Source organism: Panthera leo (assembly GCF_018350215.1).
Source record: "Panthera leo isolate Ple1 chromosome Y unlocalized genomic scaffold, P.leo_Ple1_pat1.1 chrY_random_Un_scaffold_82, whole genome shotgun sequence".
NCBI classification, from domain to species: domain Eukaryota; kingdom Metazoa; phylum Chordata; class Mammalia; order Carnivora; family Felidae; genus Panthera; species Panthera leo.
In genome coordinates, this window is record NW_024962236.1 from 27122 (window position 1) to 50948 (window position 23827).

The 23827-nt window shown below is 48.3% G+C and overlaps 1 protein-coding gene across 1 annotated transcript; it reads left to right on the forward strand.

Annotated features, from left to right (window-relative positions):
• The first annotated feature begins 20709 nt into the window (after positions 1-20709).
• LOC122212868 (coiled-coil domain-containing protein 71L-like) lies at positions 20710-21820 on the forward strand. The gene has a single exon (XM_042926843.1). The coding sequence runs from the start codon at positions 20717-20719 to the stop codon at positions 21659-21661; it is 945 nt and encodes a 314-aa protein (XP_042782777.1). The 5' UTR covers positions 20710-20716; the 3' UTR covers positions 21662-21820.
• The last annotated feature ends 2007 nt before the right edge of the window (positions 21821-23827 follow it).

Here is a 23827-nt window from a genome sequence, read left to right on the forward strand (position 1 = left end):
ATTTGAAAAGTTTACAAATGAATCTTGCAAGAATAATAACACCACTGATCAGTAGACTTGGAGATGAGGCACGCGCTGGGATAAAAGTATTTTTCTCCCAAAGGGACAACACACTTAGCGATAAAGTGCCCATCAGCAGATCCTGCCCAGCAGTGAAAACACAGGCTATGGACACATAACTAGGGAGGGTGTGCACAGCACTCTCAGCTGGAGCACAGAATTATTTTATTTATGAAAAAGCACTTGCGAAATTTTGCTGAGAGAGGGGCTTACTTGGGAAGGAGAGTGCTTTCTGCTCAGATTTCTTTATTGCTATGCCACAGAACTCCAAGCACTGCCCAAAAAACTGTCATCGTCAAGTCTGCATTTCGGGGATCAGGAGTGAGCCATAAAAACTGACTCCTGGCAGGCTGCAACTTGATAACCATACTCTAAATGAATAACCAGCTCTTCTGTCACTCCTCGTGGTAGCTTAGACATGAACACTCTTTGGAGTCCCAGATGTTCAAGAGAAGCCAGTGCAGTGTCACGGGGACGGAGGGAGGGTGGCCAGAGATGGGAGACGCTTCTGTGGATTATGACAGCAGTGCCTTGTTTCCATATAGTTCCTGCTTTCAGACTGAACAGATGGAACCTTCACTCCCTGCACAGTACGAGATATTCCTCCCCAAATGATCATCCTTGGTGCCATCTCCCAGGCCAGCTTTGGGCCATCCCAGTTACCCACAAGCCTGTGCCATGAAGTCTCAGGGAGGGGGAGTGAGCAGAGAGGTGCTTCTTTCTAATGCACCCTGACCTTCCTCAAGCCACACGATCCCCAGTGTCAGAGAACAAGTCCTGATGGGACCAAGTCTTTCGTTTTCAAACCATGGTCCTCAGACACCCAGGGCACCATATCTTCAGAACTGCTGGGTTTTCCACCTCCAATTAAGGATTTGGGGGTACAGCACGGAGCCCCAGGGAGTCTGGACACGGCTTATTTGCAACAGTAAAGAATGAGCTCCGACCACTCAGGATAAGCTGTGAAGGCTTGTGGTATCTCTCTACTGATGCTTCTCCATGCTTCTCCCCACCCATCCCACACCCTGCGGGGGCAGGCAGTATGGCAGGGACTAAGTTGACGGAGGGACCATGGGGATTTACATGGTTTTGGAACTTACAAAACTTGCTCAGAGTTTTTCCTCCTGGCTCAGGCCGGGTCCAGGACATGGCTCGGTCCATAAAACCAGCTCTGAGGCCACAGGCCAAATGGTTTCCATCTTTTTTTTTAATGGTTATTTATTTTTGAGACAGAGAGAGACAGAGCATGAATGGGGGAGGGTCAGAGAGAGTGGGAGACAGAACCTGAAACAGGCTCCAGGCTCCCAGCTGTCAGCACAGAGCCCGACACTGGGCTCAAACTCAAGGACCGCGAGATTATGACTTGAGCCGAAGTCGGATGCTTAACTGATTAAGCCACTCAGACCCTCCCAAACAGTTTCCATCTTAATTCACCCAGCTCCGGGGTCCACCACTGCAGCTGTGGAGGCAACTGCATCCCACAACTTGGCTTCCTCCTTGGACTTTGCTTCATGAAGCCCCAGAACACAGGAGCTGGACTGTTCCCCAATTCCCTGCTGGCAAAGTGAGCTCTTCTCCACTCCTCAGTCGTTGCATGGAAATTGTGGTGAGGCAGGGGACCCCGGAATCCTGTTCTGGCCCCCAGGCCTGTCTGTCGACAAGAATGTGAATTAGGAACCGGTTTTCCTGCCCAGCAGAGGGGTTCATTTTCCTACTGTGTATAATGAAGACTCTTGCTCAGACTTGTCCATCTCCAAAACACTGTTCCAGCAAGGCACAGTAAGTATTTCATCCTGTTAGACATCAGATGGACCCGTTACATGGACACAGTGTAGCAACGGGGCTAGTCCTGTCCTCTGGGAGATAAAACAGTTCTCCCATGAATTCACTAACACACTCATTGAGCATTCACTATGTAAACGGCCAAATGGGGTTTACTGAGAAGCCAGAGGTGGGACCCTTGTCTTCACAGCTGACAAGTAGCTGTGGATAGTACCGCTGAGCTCCGAGAGTCGGCAGACAAGGACCTGGCTTAGCGTAGCACTAGGTGACCCGTCCAGACGGGGAAGGCCACTCACATGCAGGGGAAGACACTTCTCCAGGTGGGGGAGGGCTCAAAGGAGGAGGTCCGGGAGAGAAGGGGGATATGAGCAGGGTTGGGCAGGGATCCAGGTGGGGAACTGCAGCTGGAGTCACAAGACAGGCTGCATCTGCCCCCTTGTGTCACACGGAGGGCGCTTGGTGGCCCAGGCATTTGGTGACGTGAAGGCGTAGGCCGGGTAGGGCGGCAGTTTGTCCCCATCGCTCTGCCCTATGAGTCCGGCCCATGTTGACTCTCCCAGACCCCCAACCAAAGATGGCTCAGTGGCCTCCACCTCCCTTCAGCTGGTGAATTATGATGGAAGTGGTGGGCCCGGGGCCCGGGGGACGTCCCTCTGTAGGAAGAAAGGAAGGAGACAGATGTGCTGTCAATGCTGGGCAGCAAATTATCCAGCAGGCGACGGTGGGCCAGGCAAATTCACATTGGTGCATATTCACGGAGCCTTGCACACAACATGGAAACACAAGACTCTAGCAGACAGGAATATGTTCCTTAAAGGGGAATTTGTTCATTAGTGGAGGAAAAGCTTCACAGTTGGTAGAAAGAAAGTGGACTAAGTCGTACATTCAGAGGAACAGGACGGGCCAGTGGAAACTTAAAGAGAAACCAGCCAGACAAGGAGGGGCTGGCAGAAACTTGCAGAAATGTCTTGAAGACCAAAGCGGGGAGGAGAGCAAAGGGCACTCAGTTGGGACCAGACTTCCTTCTCTCTCAGTTACCTGGCGACCAACCCCCTCAGGATGGAAATGATTTAACGGTGAGCAAAACCACACGTTCATGGATGAAAATACCAGCTAGGCAGGACCACCCTGGAGGCCCTGAGGGAGGCCTTTAGAGAGGGCTGTTCACCAGGCAGGGCAGCCTGGGGGTCCGCACTGGGGTAAGTCGGGGGCCACCCACAGGCAGACCTGTTCTTCTGCTTCACTGTAACAACTTCCTGCACAGGCTGTCCGCACACTCTCATCTTTGTGTTTGCTGGACCTGGCACTGGAGACTGGCAGGACCCGCTCACCCAGTGCCCGCTTCTTGTTGTGGGATGGCACTAGCAAGCCCCCCATTTCTCTGACCTCCCCGAGGGTCCCATCAGCAGCAGGATGTGATGGTCACAGGGGAAGGGAGGCCCACCGGCAGTCATGATGACTGCGTGGCACATCTTCAACTGTCTGTGGTTTCAGGCCAGATGCTGGCAAAGTTACTCCCGGGAGAACTCGATCTTCCCCTGTGAGCCTCCCTCCCGCACCTGGAGGGAGGGTCCCTCAGCACAGTCTACATCCCCTGGGACGTTAGACTCTCCCCATGTCCACCTCTAAGCCAGGACCTGGGGAACAAAGAGGATACACTCTGTAGCCATGAGCCAGCCAGCAACCCGGGAAGGGCAGTATGGCACATGCTCCCGAAATCATTATTAGTCTTGCAACAATCCCAACTTCTAATCCCACGGATGAGGCCCTAGCCCCCGAAACACCCGGATGTGCGCAGAAAGACAGAGGTAAATCAGTGCACTTGGTGGCGCGACGACACATTTTGCGTTGGCACTGCTGGGGGCGGATGCTGCTGGAATCTGCTGGATGGAGGCCAGGGATGCTGGCAGATATCCTGCAGCAGCCAGAAAAGCTCCCGTGGCAAAAAGTAATCCTGCCCAAAGTGTCAACAGTGCTGTTGTGAGAAACCGTGATGCAAAATTGTGTTCATTGCAACGATTTCACAGTTGAGGCAGAGGAAAAAAAAAAAAAAAAAAAAAAAAAGGAAACGGCCTAACTTTCCCAACATAGAGACTTGCTTTAAATGCATTTAATAACTGGAGAATGTCAAATTCAAATACCTTTTAAAAAGTTCACTTTTTAGGAAAATTTAATGGCATGAGAAAATGTTCCTGGTATATTGCCGAGCAAACTGGTCAGTGATTCCCAAGGGTTCTGGAGGAAAGATGGACAGGCGAGCCTCAAGGGAAATACTCCAAGTGACACTGTAATGGTGGATGGATGTCACTGCACGTCTGTGGAAGTCCGCAGATGTACAACACCGAAAATGAACACTAAGGCCAAGTGCAAGCTTTACGGTTAATGACAGAGGATCCCCACCGACCCAGCGCCCATACCTCCTGCACCCTCCCAGGCAAGCTGCCAATGGGAGGAATGGGGGAGCAGGAGGGAGAACATACAGGGGGAGCCTTGGCACTCCCCACGTGTTTCTCTGTGAAACCAAAACTGCTCGATGAGTCCATTACTTAAAATAATGATAAAGGAGGTTACGGATATCACGCTGCCTGTTCCACTGTCGCCTTGATGACATCAAGACTCCTCACTCAACCCCCCACCACCCTCACCTTCCAGGAGGATGACCGAGGACTGAGGACAGACACGCCGCCGGAAATTTGGAAGCAATCACCTAAGTGCAGGAGTGACGGCCGGGTGCCTCTTCAGATGGGGAACTCACAGCACTGGCTTCCCTCTGTGTCTTCTACCGCCAAGGTGAGAAACATGCGTCTCTCTCTCCCTCTGAGTGTTCAGCCCCTGGGGAGGGGTGGCACTGGGCCTCCCGCCCCTCCAGGAGGACGCGGGGCTCTACCACATGCGTACTGCCTAGCTAGGGGCCAGGCCGCCTTGGCCTCCTCAGACCGTGGGGGCCCGGGTCATTCGCAGGGGAGCTGGGCATTCCAGGGGACCTGCACGAAAGGGAGACTCCCTCAATCTCCCGCGCCAGCTCACTGATGCTCTGCGCCTGGGCTTCTGGACATGAGCGCCTGGGCTCGGGGAGTGTCTGGGCAGCCCAGGGTCCTGTGTGCAAACCACATCTTAATCCCTGAACCAACTCCCCAGGCTAACAGAGACTCTCGAGGCATCTTGCAAGCACGTGCCTGGACACATGTGCCCGCAGCTGCAAGGAAAGAACCACAGACTGAAACATTAACAGGACTCACACAGTGCTTAGTTTGGGAAGGTGGAATTGTGGTTCACTTTCTCCCTAACATTTTGTTTTAAAAATTTCAAGCCTATAGAAGAGTGAAAAGTACAACTCTCACTTGCATGATTTGCGTGTGTTTTATGTATCTACGTGGATATATAGATATGGGACATTTATAAGTATGTATATAGAAATATTATATATGAATATATATAAATTATGTAAATGTAATTTATAAATATTTATAAAATAATTACGTAGGGAATTTTAACAGAAAATCACTTATATGTGTGTATACATAAAGGCACTTTTCTTCTTTTAGGCTGAAGTGTTAGAAAGCTCCTTACAGGGGTGCCTGGGTGGCGCAGTCGGTTAAGCGTCCGACTTCAGCCAGGTCGTGATCTCGCGGTCCGGTCCGTGAGTTCGAACCCCACGTCGGGCTCTTGGCTGATGGCTCGGAGCCTGGAGCCTCTTTCTGATTCTGTGTCTCCCTCTCTCTCTGCCCCTCCCCCGTTCATGCTCTGTCTCTCTCTGTCCCAAAAATAAAAAAAAAAAAAAAAAAAAAACGTTGAAAAAATTTTTTTAAAAAAGAAAGCTCCTTACAGACACCACATCCTCTACCCCTGTTACTTAAGCATTGAGCACCTTCCGAGACCCAGGGCATTCTCCAGTGACATCCTTGGCCTTGATGTTGACAGGTCTGGTCCCTTGCACTTGGGGCCCACCTGTGCGGTCAGGAAGGGTTCCTCTTCCCTCCCTTCCCACCCCAGCCCAGCCCCCTGCCCCCTGCTCCTGCCAGTCTCCCCAGGATCACTTTCCTACTGAAGCACCTGCTCATGGATCCTCTGCTCAGAGTGTGCTTCCGGACACCCTGACCCAAGATGCAGCTCACCAAGAGAGAGGTCACTCCACAAATGAGCCCTAGCAAATGCAAGACATGCTTTTCTTTTGGGTCTTCTAATTCCTTCTTGTGTTGTTATCTAGGTTGAATTTATGAAAGGAAAACACACCCAGGGCTTCTCATGGCAAATAAGAAACATTCCCAGTGTCCTCAAATATTTGAAGGCAACTCAGGAACCGTGGAGTTCAGTGCCAACAGCTTCTGGAGGCAGCTAGGCTCGTCACTGAGGAAGTCACACAGGGAGAACGTGTCGCTATTTCACGCACGCAGTGCAGAGACTTGCCCCTGGAGACCACACAGGGCAAGCCCCCATCTGAGGCGTGAGTACATCTGCAGTAACGCACTGGGGCCCCTGCCTCTGGAGACAGCCTACCGTTTGCTGAGCTACTGCCGACTGCTGGAGATGCTTTTCTCCCTCCTGGCTGAACTCCTCTTCAGTGCCAACTCCACCCTTGCACCCCAGCTCTGGTTTCCTTTTTTTTTTTTTCTTTTTAATGTTTGTATATTTTTTTTATTTTGGAGGGGGAGGAGAGGGGCAGAGAGAGAGGGAGACACAGAATCCGAAGCAGGCTCCAGGCCCCGAGCTGTCAGCACAGAGCCTGACACGGGTCTTGAACCCATGAACCGTGAGATCATGACCTCAGCCACAGTCAGACACTCAATCGACTGAGCCAGCTAGATGCCCCAACTCCAGCTCTGTTTTCTAAAGCCACAAAGGGAACAAATAATCCCTCCTTTCACACGCAAGACTTTCAGAGGTGGCAGAAAGCAAGCTCTCCGGCTCCACCTTGTCCCCATGCTGGGTGTATGTGGCCTCGACCACACACTGTTCATTCCCTCATCCAGCAAACGCTTCAAGGGCCCACCACGCATCAGACGCCGCGGTCAGTGCCGGAGACAGAGTGGTGAACCAGACAGGCTACCTGAAGCTTATGAACCAGTGTGTAGACAATGAGCATCTGTTCCTCATACCGCGGGGTCCAGTCCCACAAAGTCACCCTGCAGAACTTCCAAGCCAAAGGCAGGGAGAAGACTCTTGCACCTTTCTCCTTAAAACGTTCCCCAGGAGTCTTCTACAGAACACAAGATCCCAAGAGATGCTCCCCAAACAGAGGTCCTAGGAGCACGTGAGATTAGCAAAGGCAGTCACATACTCTTCTGGGGTCATAGCACGCGGTGTGTTAGCAATTCAGCATCTTCCTGTTGTGCAACATCTACTTGACTGCTTTTAAACATTTTTTTAACACTTATTTGTTATTGAGAGACAGAGCATGAGCAGGGGAGGGGCAGAAAGAGGAGGAGACATGGAATCCAAATAGGTTCCAGGCTCTGAGCTGTCAGCACAGAGCCCGACGCGGGGCTTGAACTAACCATGAGATCATGACCTGAGCCAAAGTTGGACCCTTAACCAGCTGAGCCACCCAGGTGCCCCTATTTGACTTCTTTTAAACCAGTGTCGCCCCAACCTATTGGAACCACACAACTCAGTCTTTTTTTGGAAGAGAAGTTTTCCTGTTTTATCTTTTGCAACTAGAATGCCTTGAAGCATTCTTGCTTTGCCCTATCCTTAAAACTGGAGACAAAGTAAAACCTGGGTAGGCACTTTCCCTTCCCCCTCCCCACCTCAGGGGAGGAGACAGGAAGTTGTGTGCTGGAGCCAGGGTCTGCATGATCAGCAGGAAATGAGCGGCAGGCCCTCTGGGCACATCATGAAGGCCTCCAAGCAGGAGTCCCTGTGTCCTCGGGAAGCGACAGGAGATGGGGCAGACAGATTGGTCTATCCTAGGCTCAGGGTCTTGGCTCAGAGGGGGCCTGTACCAGCATCCACTGAGACAAAGCAACCACCTGTGTGTGACGGTCCCCGGTGATGCGTTTGGCATCGAGAGTCGCTTGGCCTGATTGTCACTGGAATCAGGCCCTGCAGGAATGCCCATCACCTCCTGCCAAAACCACTGCCAGCTCACAGCCCCTGGCCAAGCATCCCAAGCATTTGCAGAACAAGGATGGGGAGGGGGCCGCCCCAGCATTACCAGGACCCTTCTGGTTGTAAGTGACAGAAACTAAACACAGGCGGGTTTATTAAAGACAAGAACATTATTGGTTCCCATGACCTGGCGACTCAGCACCAGGCCGGCTGCAGGGGGCCAACCTCTGCTGTCAGGTTTATGTTCACCTCCATGGACTACACTCTGGGGAAGCTCCCCTGGTGGTGACACAGTGCACTGGCTCCTGTCCAGGTGAAGAGAGTAGCCTTTCCTGGATGCTGAGCACAATTCCCAGGGCCCACTCAACAGGCCAATGAGTGGAAGAGCTGACTGGCTAGGCCTGGGCCAAGTGTGCTCTCTGTGGCTGGGGTGGAATTAGCCCCACCCAAACCACGCAGACAAAGTGTGGGCACAGAGTGGTCCCCCAAAGGAAATTGTGAGTACCCTCACCCCAACACCCAGGAGCGGCTGTCCACTGTAGGGGAAGGGCATACCTGCCCACTGAACCAACCATGTCAAAGACACTGGAGGACAAATCATATCTTTAATGTCACTCCCACACCTCGGCTTCTTCCTCAATGCCGAGTCCCACCTTGCCCTGCTTCCCCCAGTCGCCTAATGATTACCTTACAGAGAAGAAAGATGGGCCCAGGACTATGCATGCTTAACAATCATTTCGATGGTGTGCAATTCAGGGCGGGAGCAGACCTCCTCCTGGAGGGGACCCCTCAACATGCCCAGAACCGGGGCCCCAACTCTGCAGGAGGTCCGCAGGACAAGGCAGGAATCTGAGTGTGCAGCCAACGTCCCACATAATGCTGACGCACGTGGCCCTCGAACAGTGCTTTGAAAAAGCCAGGCTGAATCCATGGAGAAGTGACCAGGGCCTGGGAAATTGTTTCATTATCTTTAGAAGAAGAAAACAGCCCGAGGATATGCATGCAATGCACAGAATCAGAGGAAAAGAAGGGTGTGACGCAAGATGAATGAGGGCTCTGTTACTGAGGAGAAATGAAGATGTCTGAAATACCCTCGATGCCATGCTCCAAGGTAAAACAATGGAAAACCCCCATCACTGGGAGAAACTGAGAAATGATGGAAATGGTTAGGTGGGCGGTTTGGTCCTCTCTGGGGAGTCAGAAGATCTACTTTGGGGCCCAGGCAGCTCTGTTCCTCAGTGCGGAGACCTTCAGTGCATGAAGACCTTGCCTTGGGCTCAGATGTGCCCACTTGTTAGGGTTGGAAGACCGGGAAGTAGAAGCACTGAGCGTGATGATAGAGTCCGGCATATAGACACACAGGCCTGTCTCCCTGCCTCGTATGGTGTGTGTACACACACACACACACACACACACACACACACACACACACACGCATGCACCCTGGAAGAGTTCCACTAATTGCTGTGATATGAGAATTTGAATGTTGTACTTTATTTTTATATAAATAAAAAACACAAAAAAACTGCAAGTCAGGACGGACCAGGCTGTTAACTACATGCCATAGTAACAAACGGTTTCCTGAATACGGGGGCTTAAAACAGCAAAGGTTTGTGTCTGAGGAAGCAACACGCTGTCTGTGGGTGGGTGGGAGCTCTGCTCTGCTCCCCAGTGGGACCCCGTTCTGGCACCTCTGCTGCTCAAGGCAGTGGAGGGAGGGAGGGCCTCGTGGATGTCACACCAGCAGTGGAAGTGACACGTGCCGACTCCATTCACAACTCCTGGGCCACCTGGGAGTGGTCACCTGACCGCTCCCCCCACAACAGGGGACATGCCAGGAAAGGTAACTCTACCAGATACACAGACAGGGACAATATACATAGATGTATTTCTACCATCTACAGAGAAATGAGTATTGCTTCGTACTAACGACTAGTGCACTCATAAACAATAATAATATGTAGTATGTGTATACATATCATATTGCCTGTGTATACAGATAACATTACATGTACATATACTTACGTGCACAGGTGTACGTGCACATGCATACTCCCCTCTATGCATATGTGTGGTGTGTTGTGCACATGTATGTGAGAGTAGGAGTCAATTCACATGGCTTAGTCCACAATAAGCACTTTAAAAAACTAAAAATGAATTATGATCCCAAGCCACTGGTCCTTCTGCAGACCTTGGGCAGTGTCTAACGCCCCTGCACTGCCCTCTCCACACTCACTTTCTTGAAGAGGGGGTGGGTGGCAGGACATCCTGTCCCTGGGTCAGCTAGAGAACCGCTCCACGGGCTACGCACACATTAGCGGGCCTGGCGCCGTGCCAGGTACCAGATGTGGGGCTGTGGCAATGTGAGCTAGCCCCCGCCTTCTCGAAGTTTACGTCACACTGCGGGGACGGAGAATGTGTGAACAAACCCTCAGGTAAGACACTCTCCAATGGTGATAAATGCTCTGAAGAAAATCAACCAGGGACTGGGGGAGGGGGAGGGGTGGTGGCAGCAGGTTCTTTACGTGGACAGGCAAGAGGTCTCTCTGAGGAGCTGGTGCACGAAGGAGGTGCCATCGCAAAGAGGCGTGAAGGGGCGCTTGGGGACCTGCATCGCTCGCCGGGCAGGGGATCCCGGAGGATGTGTTCGCAGGCCCGGCTGGGGGCAGGCGAGCTTCCAGAAGCCGTCTACCAGGGAATTCTGCCCAAGTGGGGCTGCGAGGGCTTCCGGGCCATCTTTGTCTCCCCCCCACCCTTGCTCCTTTAGACTCCTGCCCAAACATGTGCGGGACCGTGCGGTTGGCCATGAAGGATCTTCACTAAACAGCTCCCACCACCCTGAGTGATTGCTTTCCATTTGAGAAAAATAACCACATAGTTCAGCTCTTTCCCAGGCAGCTCCCCGTTCCGAAGAGCCGCCTGCACATTAAAGCTTTCGATGCATGGTGCCCAGCCTGCTTAGGCCTTCTTTGTGGCCTCATCAGCAGTAACTGGACGATTACAAAGGCTTCTTCTGTTTTTACAAACAATGATTTATTGGACCCCTTCAACTCTTCTTTCCCAAGTCTGGGTATTACATGGGCATGTTTTGCTATAATTAAATTCCTAGATTACTGTCAAGCCAATTGTTTTACCCATCCAATCTGTAACAATGCGTTTTTATTGTCTCTTGTTTTTTTTTTTTTTTTTTTTAATTAAGCTGGAGATAGATGTATTCTATGAGATCCAGAAAAGAAATAAAAACAGCCCTATTCTCTAGTCAATCCACCCCAATCAGAGGGACTCTGGAGGAGGGAGGTAGGAATCTTCAGTGAGCTCTACTTAGCGTAGAAGAAGCCAGACATTCTGGGTTTGTCCACCCCACACTCAACAGGTATTTATTGAGCAACTACTAAATGCTGGCCACTGAGAAGGACACAATGGTGAACAGGACAGGATGAGACTATCCTCAAATGCTTACATTCTGCTGGGACTGACTTGTAACAAAGAAGTAAGTTTAAAACAGTAAGATGGCAGTGTCCTTTATAAAGAGAAGCCAACAGCATGCCTGATAGGAAGTGACAATGACTGAAGGCTATGAAAATCAAGTGACCAGGGAAGCCCTTTGGAAAATCATATTGAGATGAGATCAGAATTAGGAGGGCAGAGCTAAACCAAGGAAAACAGCACTGATGACAGAAAGAAATAGCAGGTTCAAAGGCTCGGGGCAGGGAAGACCTCAGCAAGTGTTAGAAGTGGCAGAGAGCAGGGAGAATACAAGATGAGGTGGAGAAGCTTAAATGGAATTGAATTTGCAGGAAAAAGGAAAAGAAGTGTCTTCTGGGAGCAGAAAGGCAGGGAGGAGGGGACTAGGGGGGCTCTGGAAGCAGCCCCAGCCTTGGCTGTATCTTAGGGGCACACCTGTGCAGTACGCCTGCTTCACACCGCAGACCTCTTGGCCAAAGACTCTTGCGGTCCAGGACGGGCATAAAACAGCATGAACCTTCATGCTGGGACGCAAGCACTCTGGCCTAGTGACCAGTGGCCAGAGCAGTGTCCCCCACGCCTGGCTACAGCCTCCAACAAGGGAAGTTCTCCAAAACCCTGACAGAAGCTGACCCCCAAGAACAAGTGTGGCTGAATTTTCCTCTCACCAGGAAGGATGAAGGCTCAGCTTGTTCATTCCTTTGATGGCCAGAAAGTAAGGGTGTTAGGTATTCCGTGCACTTCACAGTTGGGAACCTGATGAATCCCTGCTGCATTTGTAGCCTTGATACTAGAATGGTACCCGGTGTATCTAGGTGCTCAATACATGATTAAAAGAAAGACCTGCCTGGATAGAAGACTTGGCTGCTCCTCCCACCCCCTCAAGGTGGCCGCATGCATCCAATGTTCCTTCTCACGCCCACCCTGCACCCACGGCTCGCCCACATTCGAGCACACCCACTGCCCCCTCCCTGGGTCCCTACAGAGATGGCGACCACATGCTTGGGGCCTGGGAAGCACCTTAGAATCGGTCTCTGCCTTACACTTAGTTGCTCACTGGACCTGCGCTCAGTATCATGAATAGAAAGTCAATAACTCTCCAACAAAGAGTGCTCATCAGAGAGTTCTTTGGCTGTCTACTGGGACCTATGGCTGTGCACAAAGAGCAGGGACCCAGGAGGAACTTCTGAAATGGTTTGAAGCAGGCCCATCCCCTTGCTGAAAGCATCACAGCCTCCCAGTGTGCTCGGCATAACCCAGAAATGGGGACAATCAGACGCTGGCACTGTGCGGCTTTGACAGGAGGCAGGCTGGATGTCCTGGCATCTTGGGGAGGAATCGGGAGTTGGGGTGGGGGGGCCACTGCATTGACATGGTAGCACCTGGAGGTCTGTACCACGGATTGCCCCCACTTGTAGATCAATACTTCACGCCCATATTGATCTCAATTGGTTTCCTCACTGACAATCAGCAGTTCCAGAGGAAGTTGTAAACATTCCCCAAATAAAAGTGACAACAAGGAAATCTGAGCATAGGCACATTAAAAAAAAAGAAGAGGAAAGATTTTCTTTAAAATCATAAAATGTTTATAACAATAACAGATAATGGAGTAGCATTATCTTCAGAATGCAAAGGTAGCAATTAAATCTCTGTTGGGCAAAATGTCCCCTACTGCCAGAGATGCACGCCCAACCTCAGAACAAAATCTCCTCTGTTTTCATCTCCTACCTCTGTGATTATGGAAGCTGCAAGGACTTGGCTGGGGGTGGCAGAGAACTCATCTATTAGAAACCTTAAAAACAAAAGAAAAGAAAACATGAGAACGGGACTCAGGAGGGACTGATTACAAGGTAGCTCCAGATGTGGGTAGAGGAAAAAAGAATGCATTTTGCCAAACTGACAGAGCTCCTGACCTGTAGCTCCCTGAGGTCCAGCTATGATTCCCTATGCATAGGGAAAATTGTGGTGTCTCTCTAGAATTTTCCCCCTTGACACATGGCAGGTCAACTTTTCCCAGCAGGAAGCAGATTTTTGCAATAAAGCATTTTGATTTTAATGTATCCTTGTGTAAATTGGATACTCTGAGTCTAGACCCTCATATTTTTTAATACTTGATGGGTGGGAGTGGGGACATGCTGCTATTTTAAATCTCTCAGCAATTTTCTGAACCATCTTTGGAAAGGAAGACTGCTCTTTATTTCCAAAAAACAAAACAAACCAAAGCATTTCAATGAGCCCTTTGATTTTACAAAGGAGAAGTCAAACCCCTATTTGGGAATGGAGAGGTTCTAACTAAGGAGATGTGAAATAGCCTTGCGTGATAATGTGAAGTGTGTCACTGCTGTGCATGGAACTCACCTTTGAGCTGGGAGTGTAATGTGGGAGAGGAGTCTAGGACTTTGTGTGGGGGGCTAGGGGGAAGCGGGCAGCATTCTTTCTGCTGATCCCAAAATGCTGCGGTTGATGGCAGGCAAGAGGTGGGTCCTGGGACTGGTGCACTGGATGCAGAAACATGGTATCAGGTTGAGGGTTAAAGAGAAGCACATCTAGCAGGGACCCGCGGCTATGGTGGACCTGGCTTCAGATCACAGCCTTCTTTCAACTTTGGTCCCTCCAAGCTTTCCGTGAAGTTTTGATAAACATGAAAGGAGCCTGATTTAATCCCACTTTAAGGAAACAGAGGAGGACCTTAACCCTTCCGGAGAATGTAATTGCAAAATGCTGCTGATGTGTGGAGGGCAGAGCATTGGTCTGTCTGAGAAGAACAAGTACAGTGGATGTCAATGGATATAATCCCCCTCGGTTCCCTTCCCTGTCTTCATTCTTCTGGCATTAGAACTTCTCTTTCTAGCCTGAAGCCCTTTGCACACCAGACTTAGCCACTCAGAATGTGGTCTCCTACTGGCTCAATCCTGGCCAATGCAAAGCTTCCCTGGGACTTTCCCTGGAACCATCAGATGCTGGCTGAGAAAGTTGCTGGGGAGGTGCTGTAAGTACAGAGGGGCTGGTAGCTGGCTTTGGTCCATGTACGAGAGAGCCCAGCTGAAGAGGAAGAATGGTTGAGTTACTTATTCCTCTGGTTTCCGCTCTGCTCCACGGTTGCAAGCTGGCTTCGTCCTCCTTCTGAAGCTCTCACTTCTGCCGTGGCTGCCTACAGCTCTCCTCCATGGAGCCCTGTAACTGCCCCCTCCCCCACTCCTTCAGGTCCTGGGATGGAAATGGTTCTTCCATTATCACTAGCCCAGGGGTTCCTCGATGTGCCGCTCTCTGGACAATATCTCTGTTGATTCTTCTGTTTTGCCAGTTTGTGGTCTATTTCCTTCCTGAAGCCTGATCTAGTAAAGATTGGCCTCTGTGGTCAAACAAGAAACAGGTCCTTCTGTTGTCAGCTGGATAATAATGGGAGTTAGTGAGTCCTAAAAAATGGAGCAGTTAGGAGCCACTTGTGTTATATTCATGACAAACACAAGTTATGAAGCCTGGTCTTTGCTCACAGAACCTCCTGAATTCTGGGAAGTAACCACATCTATCTGAAGTTGCCTCTAAACTTCCCTTAGCATGCTTATCTAGGGCTTGCCAGTGCTGACTCTTAAAAACCAGGCTGAGAGAATGACATCAGCAAGATGGTAGCACAGGAGGTCCCCTGTTCATATCCACACCCCCCCACCCCCCCGCTCAGCAATAAAAACCTGGCATCTATCCACAGACAACAGTGCTTTTCTGGGAGCTTTGGGATCCAGGTAGGAAATTCTGAAACCCTATGCCGTCCAAGCGCTATTTTGAGAATGGAGGCCCATAGCCAGGTTGCTGACTCACTGACTGCAGTCTCAACTATATACCCAGAAACAGGTATATGCCCCTGCAGGCTCAGCTATCACGCCATCTGCCATCTCTCCTGTCACCAGTCCCATACGTCAAGGTCTCTGGGAGAAGTTACACCCATATCTGCACTGGCTAAGAGGCCCATAGACCTCAGTCCCAGCTGTGTACCTTGAAATGGCCAGCCCTTCTCAGCCATACACCAAGATCAAGTGGGGATTATCCTTGGGAGACAACGATGGTTCGCTATGTACAAATCGACAAAGGTGTTACACTGTATTAACAGGATAAAGGATAAAAGCCATATGCTCATCTCAACAGACACAGATGAAGCATTTGACAAGATTCAACATCGCTTCATGATAAAAACTCTCAACAAATTAGATTTGGAGGGGATGAACTTCATCGAAATAAAAGCCATATATGATAAACCCACATCTAACATCATACAATGGTGAAAAGCTGAAAGCTTTTCCGTAAGATCAGGAACAAGACAAAGATGCTTACATTAAACCTAGTACTGAAATCCTAGCCAGAGCAATTAGTCAAGAAAAAGAAATACAATGTTTATAAATCAGAAGATAGTTTGTCTCTCAGATAACATCATCTTACCTATAGGAAACCCTGAAGACTCCATCAAAAATCTCTTCAAACTAAATTCAGTAAAGTTGAAGGATACGAAATTGACACACAAAAATCAATTACATTTTTATACACTAACAACAATGTGTCTGAAAAAGAAAATAATCCCATTTATAATAGGATCAAACACAATAAAGTACTTAGCAATAAATTTAACCAAAGAGGTGAAAGATCTGTGTACTGGAAACTATAAGATATTGGTGAAAGAGACTGAAGAAAACGTGAAGAAATGGAAAGATAGCCCATGTTCATGGATGGGAAGAATATTGTTAGTGCCCATAGTAGTTAAAACAATGTGCAGATTCACTGATATTCCTACCAAAATTCCAATGACATTTTTCACAGAAATAAAGAAAACAATCCTAAATTCACATAGAATCACAAACACCCAGAAAGCCAAAGCAATTTTGAGAAAGGAAAAAAAAAATGGAGTCATCACACTTCCGTATTTCAAACTGTTACAAAGCTATAGTAATCAAAACGGTATCATACTGGCAAAACAAAAACAAAACAAAATCAGACACATAGACCAACAGAACAGAACTGAGAGCCCATGGGGTGCCTGAGTGGCTCAGTCGGTTAAGCGCCTGACTCTTGGTTTCGTCTTGGGTCACGATCAGCTCGGGTTTTGTAAGTTTGAGCCATGCACTGGGCTCTGTACTGACAGTGTTGTGGGGCCTCTTTGGGATTCTCCCTCACTCTCCCTCTCTCTCTTCCCCTCCCCAATTCGTGCTTCCTCTGTCTTAAAATAAATAAATAAACTCCAAGGAAAAAAAAAAAGAATTGAGAGTCTAAGAATAGACCCATGCATATACTGTCAAGTAATAATATGTGACAATGGAGCAAAGAATACTCAATGGAGAAAGATAGCATCTTCAATAAATGGTATTGAGAAAACCGGATATTTTCATGCAAAAGAATGAAGTTAGGATTCCTATCTTATCCCATTCACAAAAAGTAGCTGGAAATAGATTACAAAGACTTCAGTTTAAGATCTGAAACCATAAACTCCTAGAAGAAAACATAAGAGAAAAGCTCCTTGACATTGGTCTTGGCAAGGCTATTTTGCATGTGACACCAAAAGCATAAGCAACAAAAGCAAAAATTTAAAAAAGCGGCACCATATCAAACTAAAAAGTTTCTGCACAGCAATAGAAATGATCAGCAAAATGAAAAGGCAACGTACAGAATGGGAGAAAATAGTTGCAAACCATGTCCCAAATAAGGGGTTAATATCCAAAATATTTCAGAAACTCATACAACCCAATAGCAAAATCCTCATCATCCTCATCATCAACATCCCCTTTAAAAATGGGCAAAGGACCTGAATAGATATTGTTACAAAGAAGCCTTGCAAATAACCAACAGATGCATAAAACAGTGGTCACTACCACTAAACATCAGGGAAATGCACATCGTGGGAAACCACAATGAGATATCACCTCACACTGAGTAGACAGACCATCATCAAAATTACAAGAGATAACGAGTGTTGGCAAAGGTGTAGAGAAATGGGAAGACCCCTCGTGCACTACTGGTGGAAATATAGATTGGTACAGCTGTTACCATGGAGCCATTACCAGTACAACATGGAGTTTCCTCAGAAAGTTAAAAATAGTATTTCCACATGATCCAGAAATTCGACTTCTGGGTATATACCCAAAGGAAACAGAATCACTATCTGGAAGAGATATCTGCACCCCATATTCGTTGCAGCATTATTCACAATAGTCAAGACATGGAAGCAATCTAAGTGCCTATAAATGCATGAGTAGATGAAGAAAATATGCTCCACAGGCAGACACACATTCTCTCTGTCTCTCTGTCTCTCTGTCTCTCTCTCTCTCTCAAGCATTACACACACACTCACTCACACACACACACACACACACACACACACACACACACACTCAAAGTGGAATATTATTCGGCCACGAAAAGGAAGAAAACCTTGCCAATTTACAATGCTCCAAGAGTCAAAAAATACCTAGGAATAAACCTAACCAAAGATGTAAAGATCTGTATACTGAAAAATATAGAAAGCTTGTGAAGGAAATTGAAGAAGATACAGAGAAAGCGAAAAACCTCCCATGCTCGTGGATTGGAAGAATAAATATTGACGACATGTCAATACGACCCAACGCAGTCCTCACATTATATGCAGCCCCAATCACATTGCACCGGCATTCTTCTCCAAGCTGGAACAAGCAATCATAAAATGTGTATGGAAACACAAAAGACCCTGAATAGCCAAAGTAATATTGAAGAAGAAAACCAAAGTGAGAGGCACCACAATGCCAGACTTTAGCCACTACCACAAAGCTATAACCATCAAGACAGCATGGTATTGGTACAGAAACAAATACATAGACTTAATGGCATAGAATAGAGACCCCAGAATTGGACCCACATACCTATGGCCAACTAATCTTTGACAGAGCAGGAAAGAATATCCAATGGATAAAAAGACAGTCTCTTTAACAAATGGTGCTGAGAGAAGTGGACAGCAACATGCAGAAGAATGAAACTAGACCACTTTCTTACACCACTCACAAAAATAAACTCACAATGAATGAAGGACATGAATGTGAGACAGGAAACCATCAAACCCTTGAGGAGAAAGCAGGAAAAATCGTTTTTGGCCTCAGCGTCAGCAAGTTCTTAGTTGACACATCTCCAGAGGCAAGGGAACTAAAAGCAAAAATGAACCATCGGGACCTAATTGAAATAAAAATCTTCTCCACAGTGAAGGAAACAATCAACAAAACTAAAAGGCAACTGACCGAATGGGAAAAGATGTGTGCAAAAGTCATACTGGATAATTGGTGAGTATCCAAAACCTATCAAAAGAACTCACCAACTCCATACCTGGGAAACAAATAATCCAGTGAAGAAACGGGCAGAAGACTTGAACAGACACTGTTCTAAAAAAGACATCCAGATTGTCAAGAGACACATGAAAAGATGCTCAACAGCACTCCTCGTCAGGGAAATCCAAATCAAAACCACACTGAGATCCCACCTCATGCCAGTCAGAGTGGCTACAATGAGCAAATTAGAAGACTATGGATGCTGTTGAGGATGTGGAGAAACAGGAACCCTCTTGCACTGTTGGTGGGAATGCAACCTGGTGCAGACGCTCTGGAAAACAGTGTGGAGGTTCCTCAAATCATTAAAAATTGATCTACCCGAAGACCCAGCAATAGCACTGCTAGGAATTTACCAAGGGGTACAGGAGTGCTGAGACATAGGGGCACATGTACCCCAATGTTTATAGCACTACTTTCAACAACAGCCAACTATGGAAAGAGCCTAGCTGTCCATCAACTGACAAGTGGATAAAGAAGTTGTGGTTTATGTATATACAATGGAATACTACTTGGCCATGAGAAAGAATGAAATCTGGCCATTTGTGGCAACGTGGATGGAACTGGGGGGTATTATGCTACGTGAAATAAGTCAGGCAGAGAAAGACAGATACCATATGTTTTCATCCATGTGTGGATCCGGAGAAACTCAGCAGAAGACCATGGGGGAGGTGATGGGGGGAAAAAGTTATAGAGAGGGAGGGAGGCAAACCATAAGAGACTCTTCAATACTGAAAGCAGACTGAGGGTTGACGTGGGGTTGGGGAGAGGGGAAAGTGGGTGACGGGCATTGAGGAGGGCACCTGTTGGGATGAACACTGGGTGTTGCGTGGAAACCAATTTGAAAATAAATTACATTTAATAAAAAAAAATTCAGGGGTTGCTCTTACTGAATATGAGGATAGCTTTCCATTTTCAGCACTTTATGAGCGTGAGGTAGTAGTAGCTTAAGCTGCGTAGATGAAAGTTTTGTTTGTGTGTTTAAGAAAAGGAGCTGAATAAAGACAGAGGCCTGTCACATGTATCACGTTGACCTTGGCAAGTTTCTCTTCTGATTGTTACCATGACTTATCACTCTTAGTGATTCACATAGTTTGGAGTCGTCCTTTCATGCGGAAGTGTATTTCACTTGATCATGGTAGGTGGTCCTTGTAGTATTTTGTGAATGAATTGTGTATGTGGTGATGATGGATGGACTATGCTGGCTGCTTTCAAAAGCCCTTACACGGACGGTGTAACACGTTTTCTACCCTTGGAATCCCATACGGTCTCTTACTACTTTGTGTATGACTTACCTGAAATATCATGAATTGGTAGGTAGTGAATAGGTTTTAGTGGCACTGAATGCCCTACTGGCCACTCACACAGAATTCGTTGACGCTTTGCTCTTAAGCACACAATGACTCGGTCTTCCCTAGGCTGCATGAAAGTGAGCATGGATACTAACTAGGCAAACTGTTTGCTGCTGCTGTGAAGAACAGCTTCCTGAACTGTGAGCTGTAGCAACACACGTATGGAACCCTAAGCAAGGCACAGTATATCGGTATTCTTTGAAAGGGTAGAGTAGTTATTTCAATTTGGCTTTCAGTGCGTTGCATGACAAGGCATTTAATTAGCTAAAACCCTCTTAGAGTCGTGTTTGATTGCAAGGTGTGTGTACTGTCCACCGCTAAGTGTCATTTCATGTTAGATGGAATTAATGGAGGCTGAAGCACCCGTGCATTCACCTCTAAGACAACCCTCTTGAACTCGTGAAGAATTATGGGCCTTCTCAGGTAAGATTAGGTACAGGTCTTTCTCAAGGGCATAATCTTAAACACAGCCAAACCTAAGGCAGCTTTGGGCAGCCCACCGTGATAAGATATGCAGACATTGTGACCTCACAAAGCGCCTGGTCTCCTAGCAACTGCGGTGTAACTCTCACAGCCTGCCGCCTGATTTGGCTTCATGGTAGGAAATTCATCAGGGCCCTGCGGCGGCCGCGAGACCTGGCAAGCGCGGGCGGCCCCTAGCGGCCTCACATCCTGAGCAGCATGAAGAGGAGGCGGCGCCGGCCCGGGGAGGCCCTGGCCCTGGCCGCCGGGGGAGGAGCCTCTAGCGCTGCAGGAGGGGCCGCGCTGGAGGCGCCTGAGGAGAAGGTGGTGTACATGCGGTGGCAACCGTCGCGACTGTCGCTGGCCAACAGCACCAAGGCGCTGATCGACGCTTTCAAGCTATTCCTGCCCGGCAGCACGGAGTTCATGAGCTCAGACGCGGAGCTCTGGAGCTACCTCTGCAGCCTCAAGCACCAGTTCTCCCCCCACATCCTGCGCAGCAAGGACGTCTTCGGCTACTCCTCCCTCCTGGCCCTGGTCCCGGACCCCCGGCACCAGCCCCCCGAGGCCCGCCTCCAGACGCGCCGGCCAGCTGCCAGGCGGAGGCGCCACGGAGCCCGCAAGGTGGCGGTCGGCCAGAGGAAGGTGCCGCCCCCGCCGCCACCGTCCCGCGAGGACAGCAGCCCCCGTAAGCCCGCGGCACCCGGGCCCTGCTCCAGGGGCCGCACCCTGGAGGAGAGTGGGAGGGCGGCCACCCCGACGTTGACCACCTTCCCCACCATCCGCGTAGTCGGCGACGTGTGGGTCGAGAGCAGCCTGGCAGAAGCGCGGCGCCAGGCGCGCCAAGTCCTGGGAGTGAACCTGGAACCCGTGGTGAGACTCCGCCGCTTCCCAGTGCCTGGGCGTGAGATGCAGGCCACCGCCGCGCGACCTCTCAGCCCCGGGACGGGTTGTGCCTGGAGGGATGAACCAGGGACAGCAGGAATCGCGTCCCCTAGTGCACTTTATGGGCGAAGAAGCACCAGACGGTCCAGGCCAGCGCCCCAGGGATGCGGCGCCGCCTTTTGGGACTCCGGGGCAGGTGTGCCCTCTGCTGCCTCCCAGCACCGGGTCTGCGGAGGGAGGAGACCCCTGGACCGCAAGGGAGGTCCCCTTTCTTCCTAACCCCAGATTGAGATGTCTCCAGGACTGTAGGGGCAGATCCATGTGCTCTCTTGTTCCCTCATTGGTCTGAAGTCGTCAGACTTCCACCCCCACCCCCTCCAAAGGAATTTGGTTCCATGCTTGTGTAATAAAGCTAGAATTTCCTTGCTGTTCACCCACCTCCGACTCCTCCAGCCTCATTTTCTTTCTTTCTTTCCTTTTTTGACTGCCACTCTTTCCGGACGAAAGATCGAATATGTGTGGAAAGTTGTTGCAATAGTTGGTATTCTCAATACCAATTGCAATCGTGGGTATTCTGAATCCCACACCTTTCCGAGTTTTAACTGGATTCCAATGCTTTGACCAAGGGTATTTTCTAAGAATTTCTAAGAAATTCAAGCATATCACTGTTAGTAATGTAAGGATTTGTATGGCTTTGAATGTCATGGGCTCGGTGATTACAAACCAAAAGATTCAAAGTTCAACTGTGTACACATTCTTCAGACGTTTCTAAAGATTTTATACTGAAATGTAATGTTGATGTTTACTGAACTCCTAAAGGAAATGGTAGACACTCGGAAGGTTTTGTTTAGTAAAATTAACTTGGGAAATTCTTTATAAGTGGGTAAAACTGAAAATGCATTGAGAAACCTCACGGTTTCTATTAAAAACCAATGAGTGAATTTCAAAAAATAATAAATAAATAAATAAATAAATAAATAAATAAATAAATAAATAAATAAATAAATAAATAAATAAATAAACAAACAAACAAACTGGTGCTGGTTATGGACATGGATGGAATCCACTCGGAAATGACTTGGCCTTGTACCAATCTCACATACTGATCTGGGAATCTTTCCAGGGTAATTTATTTTAAAATGGAAGTCACATAGTGTAAATGAGTATGGGTAAGCGTGGTGACTAAACCTGCATACATAATAGCCGTTGGATTTCTCTGAAGTATTACTGATCCAGAGTGGTGGTACATTTTTTTTTTTGGCACCAAATAACTGGTTGAGGTTATCTTTGGGCAAAAGAGATTTTCCTCACTTGTTTTTGTCGTTGTTGTTGTATAACAGGAAATATCCACATTACCATGCATCACTCTTATAAATATCATGGCAGTTGGTTAACAGTTTTGCTCCAGGACTTTCCTTTATTATCTTATGTCCATGCACAGTTGTGTTAGCAGGTATTGGTCTTTTGTTTGACAATCAAAGACCACAGGGATCAAACAGGAGAGCCACACAGAGTACTTTTCACTTTTTTGATAGTGTTTATATCCTGTGGCCCAGCATGGAATTCTTGATTATCCAGGTGACCTCAGTTATTGGTGGCAGCAAGACTTAATGGTGTTTAGTCAGTGGTGCCGCAGCCAGATTTTACTGCGATATCGGAAGGGCCAAGGAGTGATTTTGTACCACTATTCTTTCAAGTTTAAGTATTCTGCAATAGAACCATCCATCCCAGGCTGAAACATGACCTATTAAATCTTCCATATTACGGTTTCTCTCTGCTTGGCAGCTTTTTAGGGGAATAATGAGAGTTGTGATTTTTTTTTTAATTTTCTTTTAATGTTTATTTATTTTTGAGACAAAGAGAGACAGAGCATGAATGGGGGAGGGTCAGAGAGAGAGGGAGACACAGAATCTGAAGCAGGCTCCAGGCTCCGAGCTGTCAGCACAGAGCCCCACGCGGGGCTCGAACCCAACGACCGTGAGATCATGACCTGAGCTGAAGTCGGACGCTTAACCGACTGAGCCACCCAGGCGCCCCGAGAGTTGTGATTTTGACTCTTGAGCTTGTAGAGTTCAAATGGCATAGCTTCCTAATATACAGTTTCCCAGTAAGCCTCATATTCTTTTTTTCACTACTCAATGATAATGTGTTGTTACAAATACTGCCACATGAGTAAACAAAAGTGAATAATTATTTAAAAGATGCAGAGGGCAGGGGCGCCTGGGTGGCGCATTCGGTTAAGCATACATTTGTGGGGCCCCTTCTGGGTTCTCTATTCTGTTTCCTTGGTTAATGTGCCAGTTTCTGTGCCAATGTCATACTATCTTGATGATTACAGCTTCGTAGGAGAGTCGAAAGTCTGGGCTGCCTCCCACTTTGGCTTCCTTTTCTCAACATAACTTTGGCTACTCAGGTTCTTTGGTTGTTCCGTGCCAATTTTCAGAT

Bases quoted from the DNA above. Each gene is read 5' to 3' on its own strand.
- LOC122212868 (XM_042926843.1), top strand. From the start codon at position 20,717: ATGAAGAGGAGGCGGCGCCGGCCCGGGGAGGCCCTGGCCCTGGCCGCC.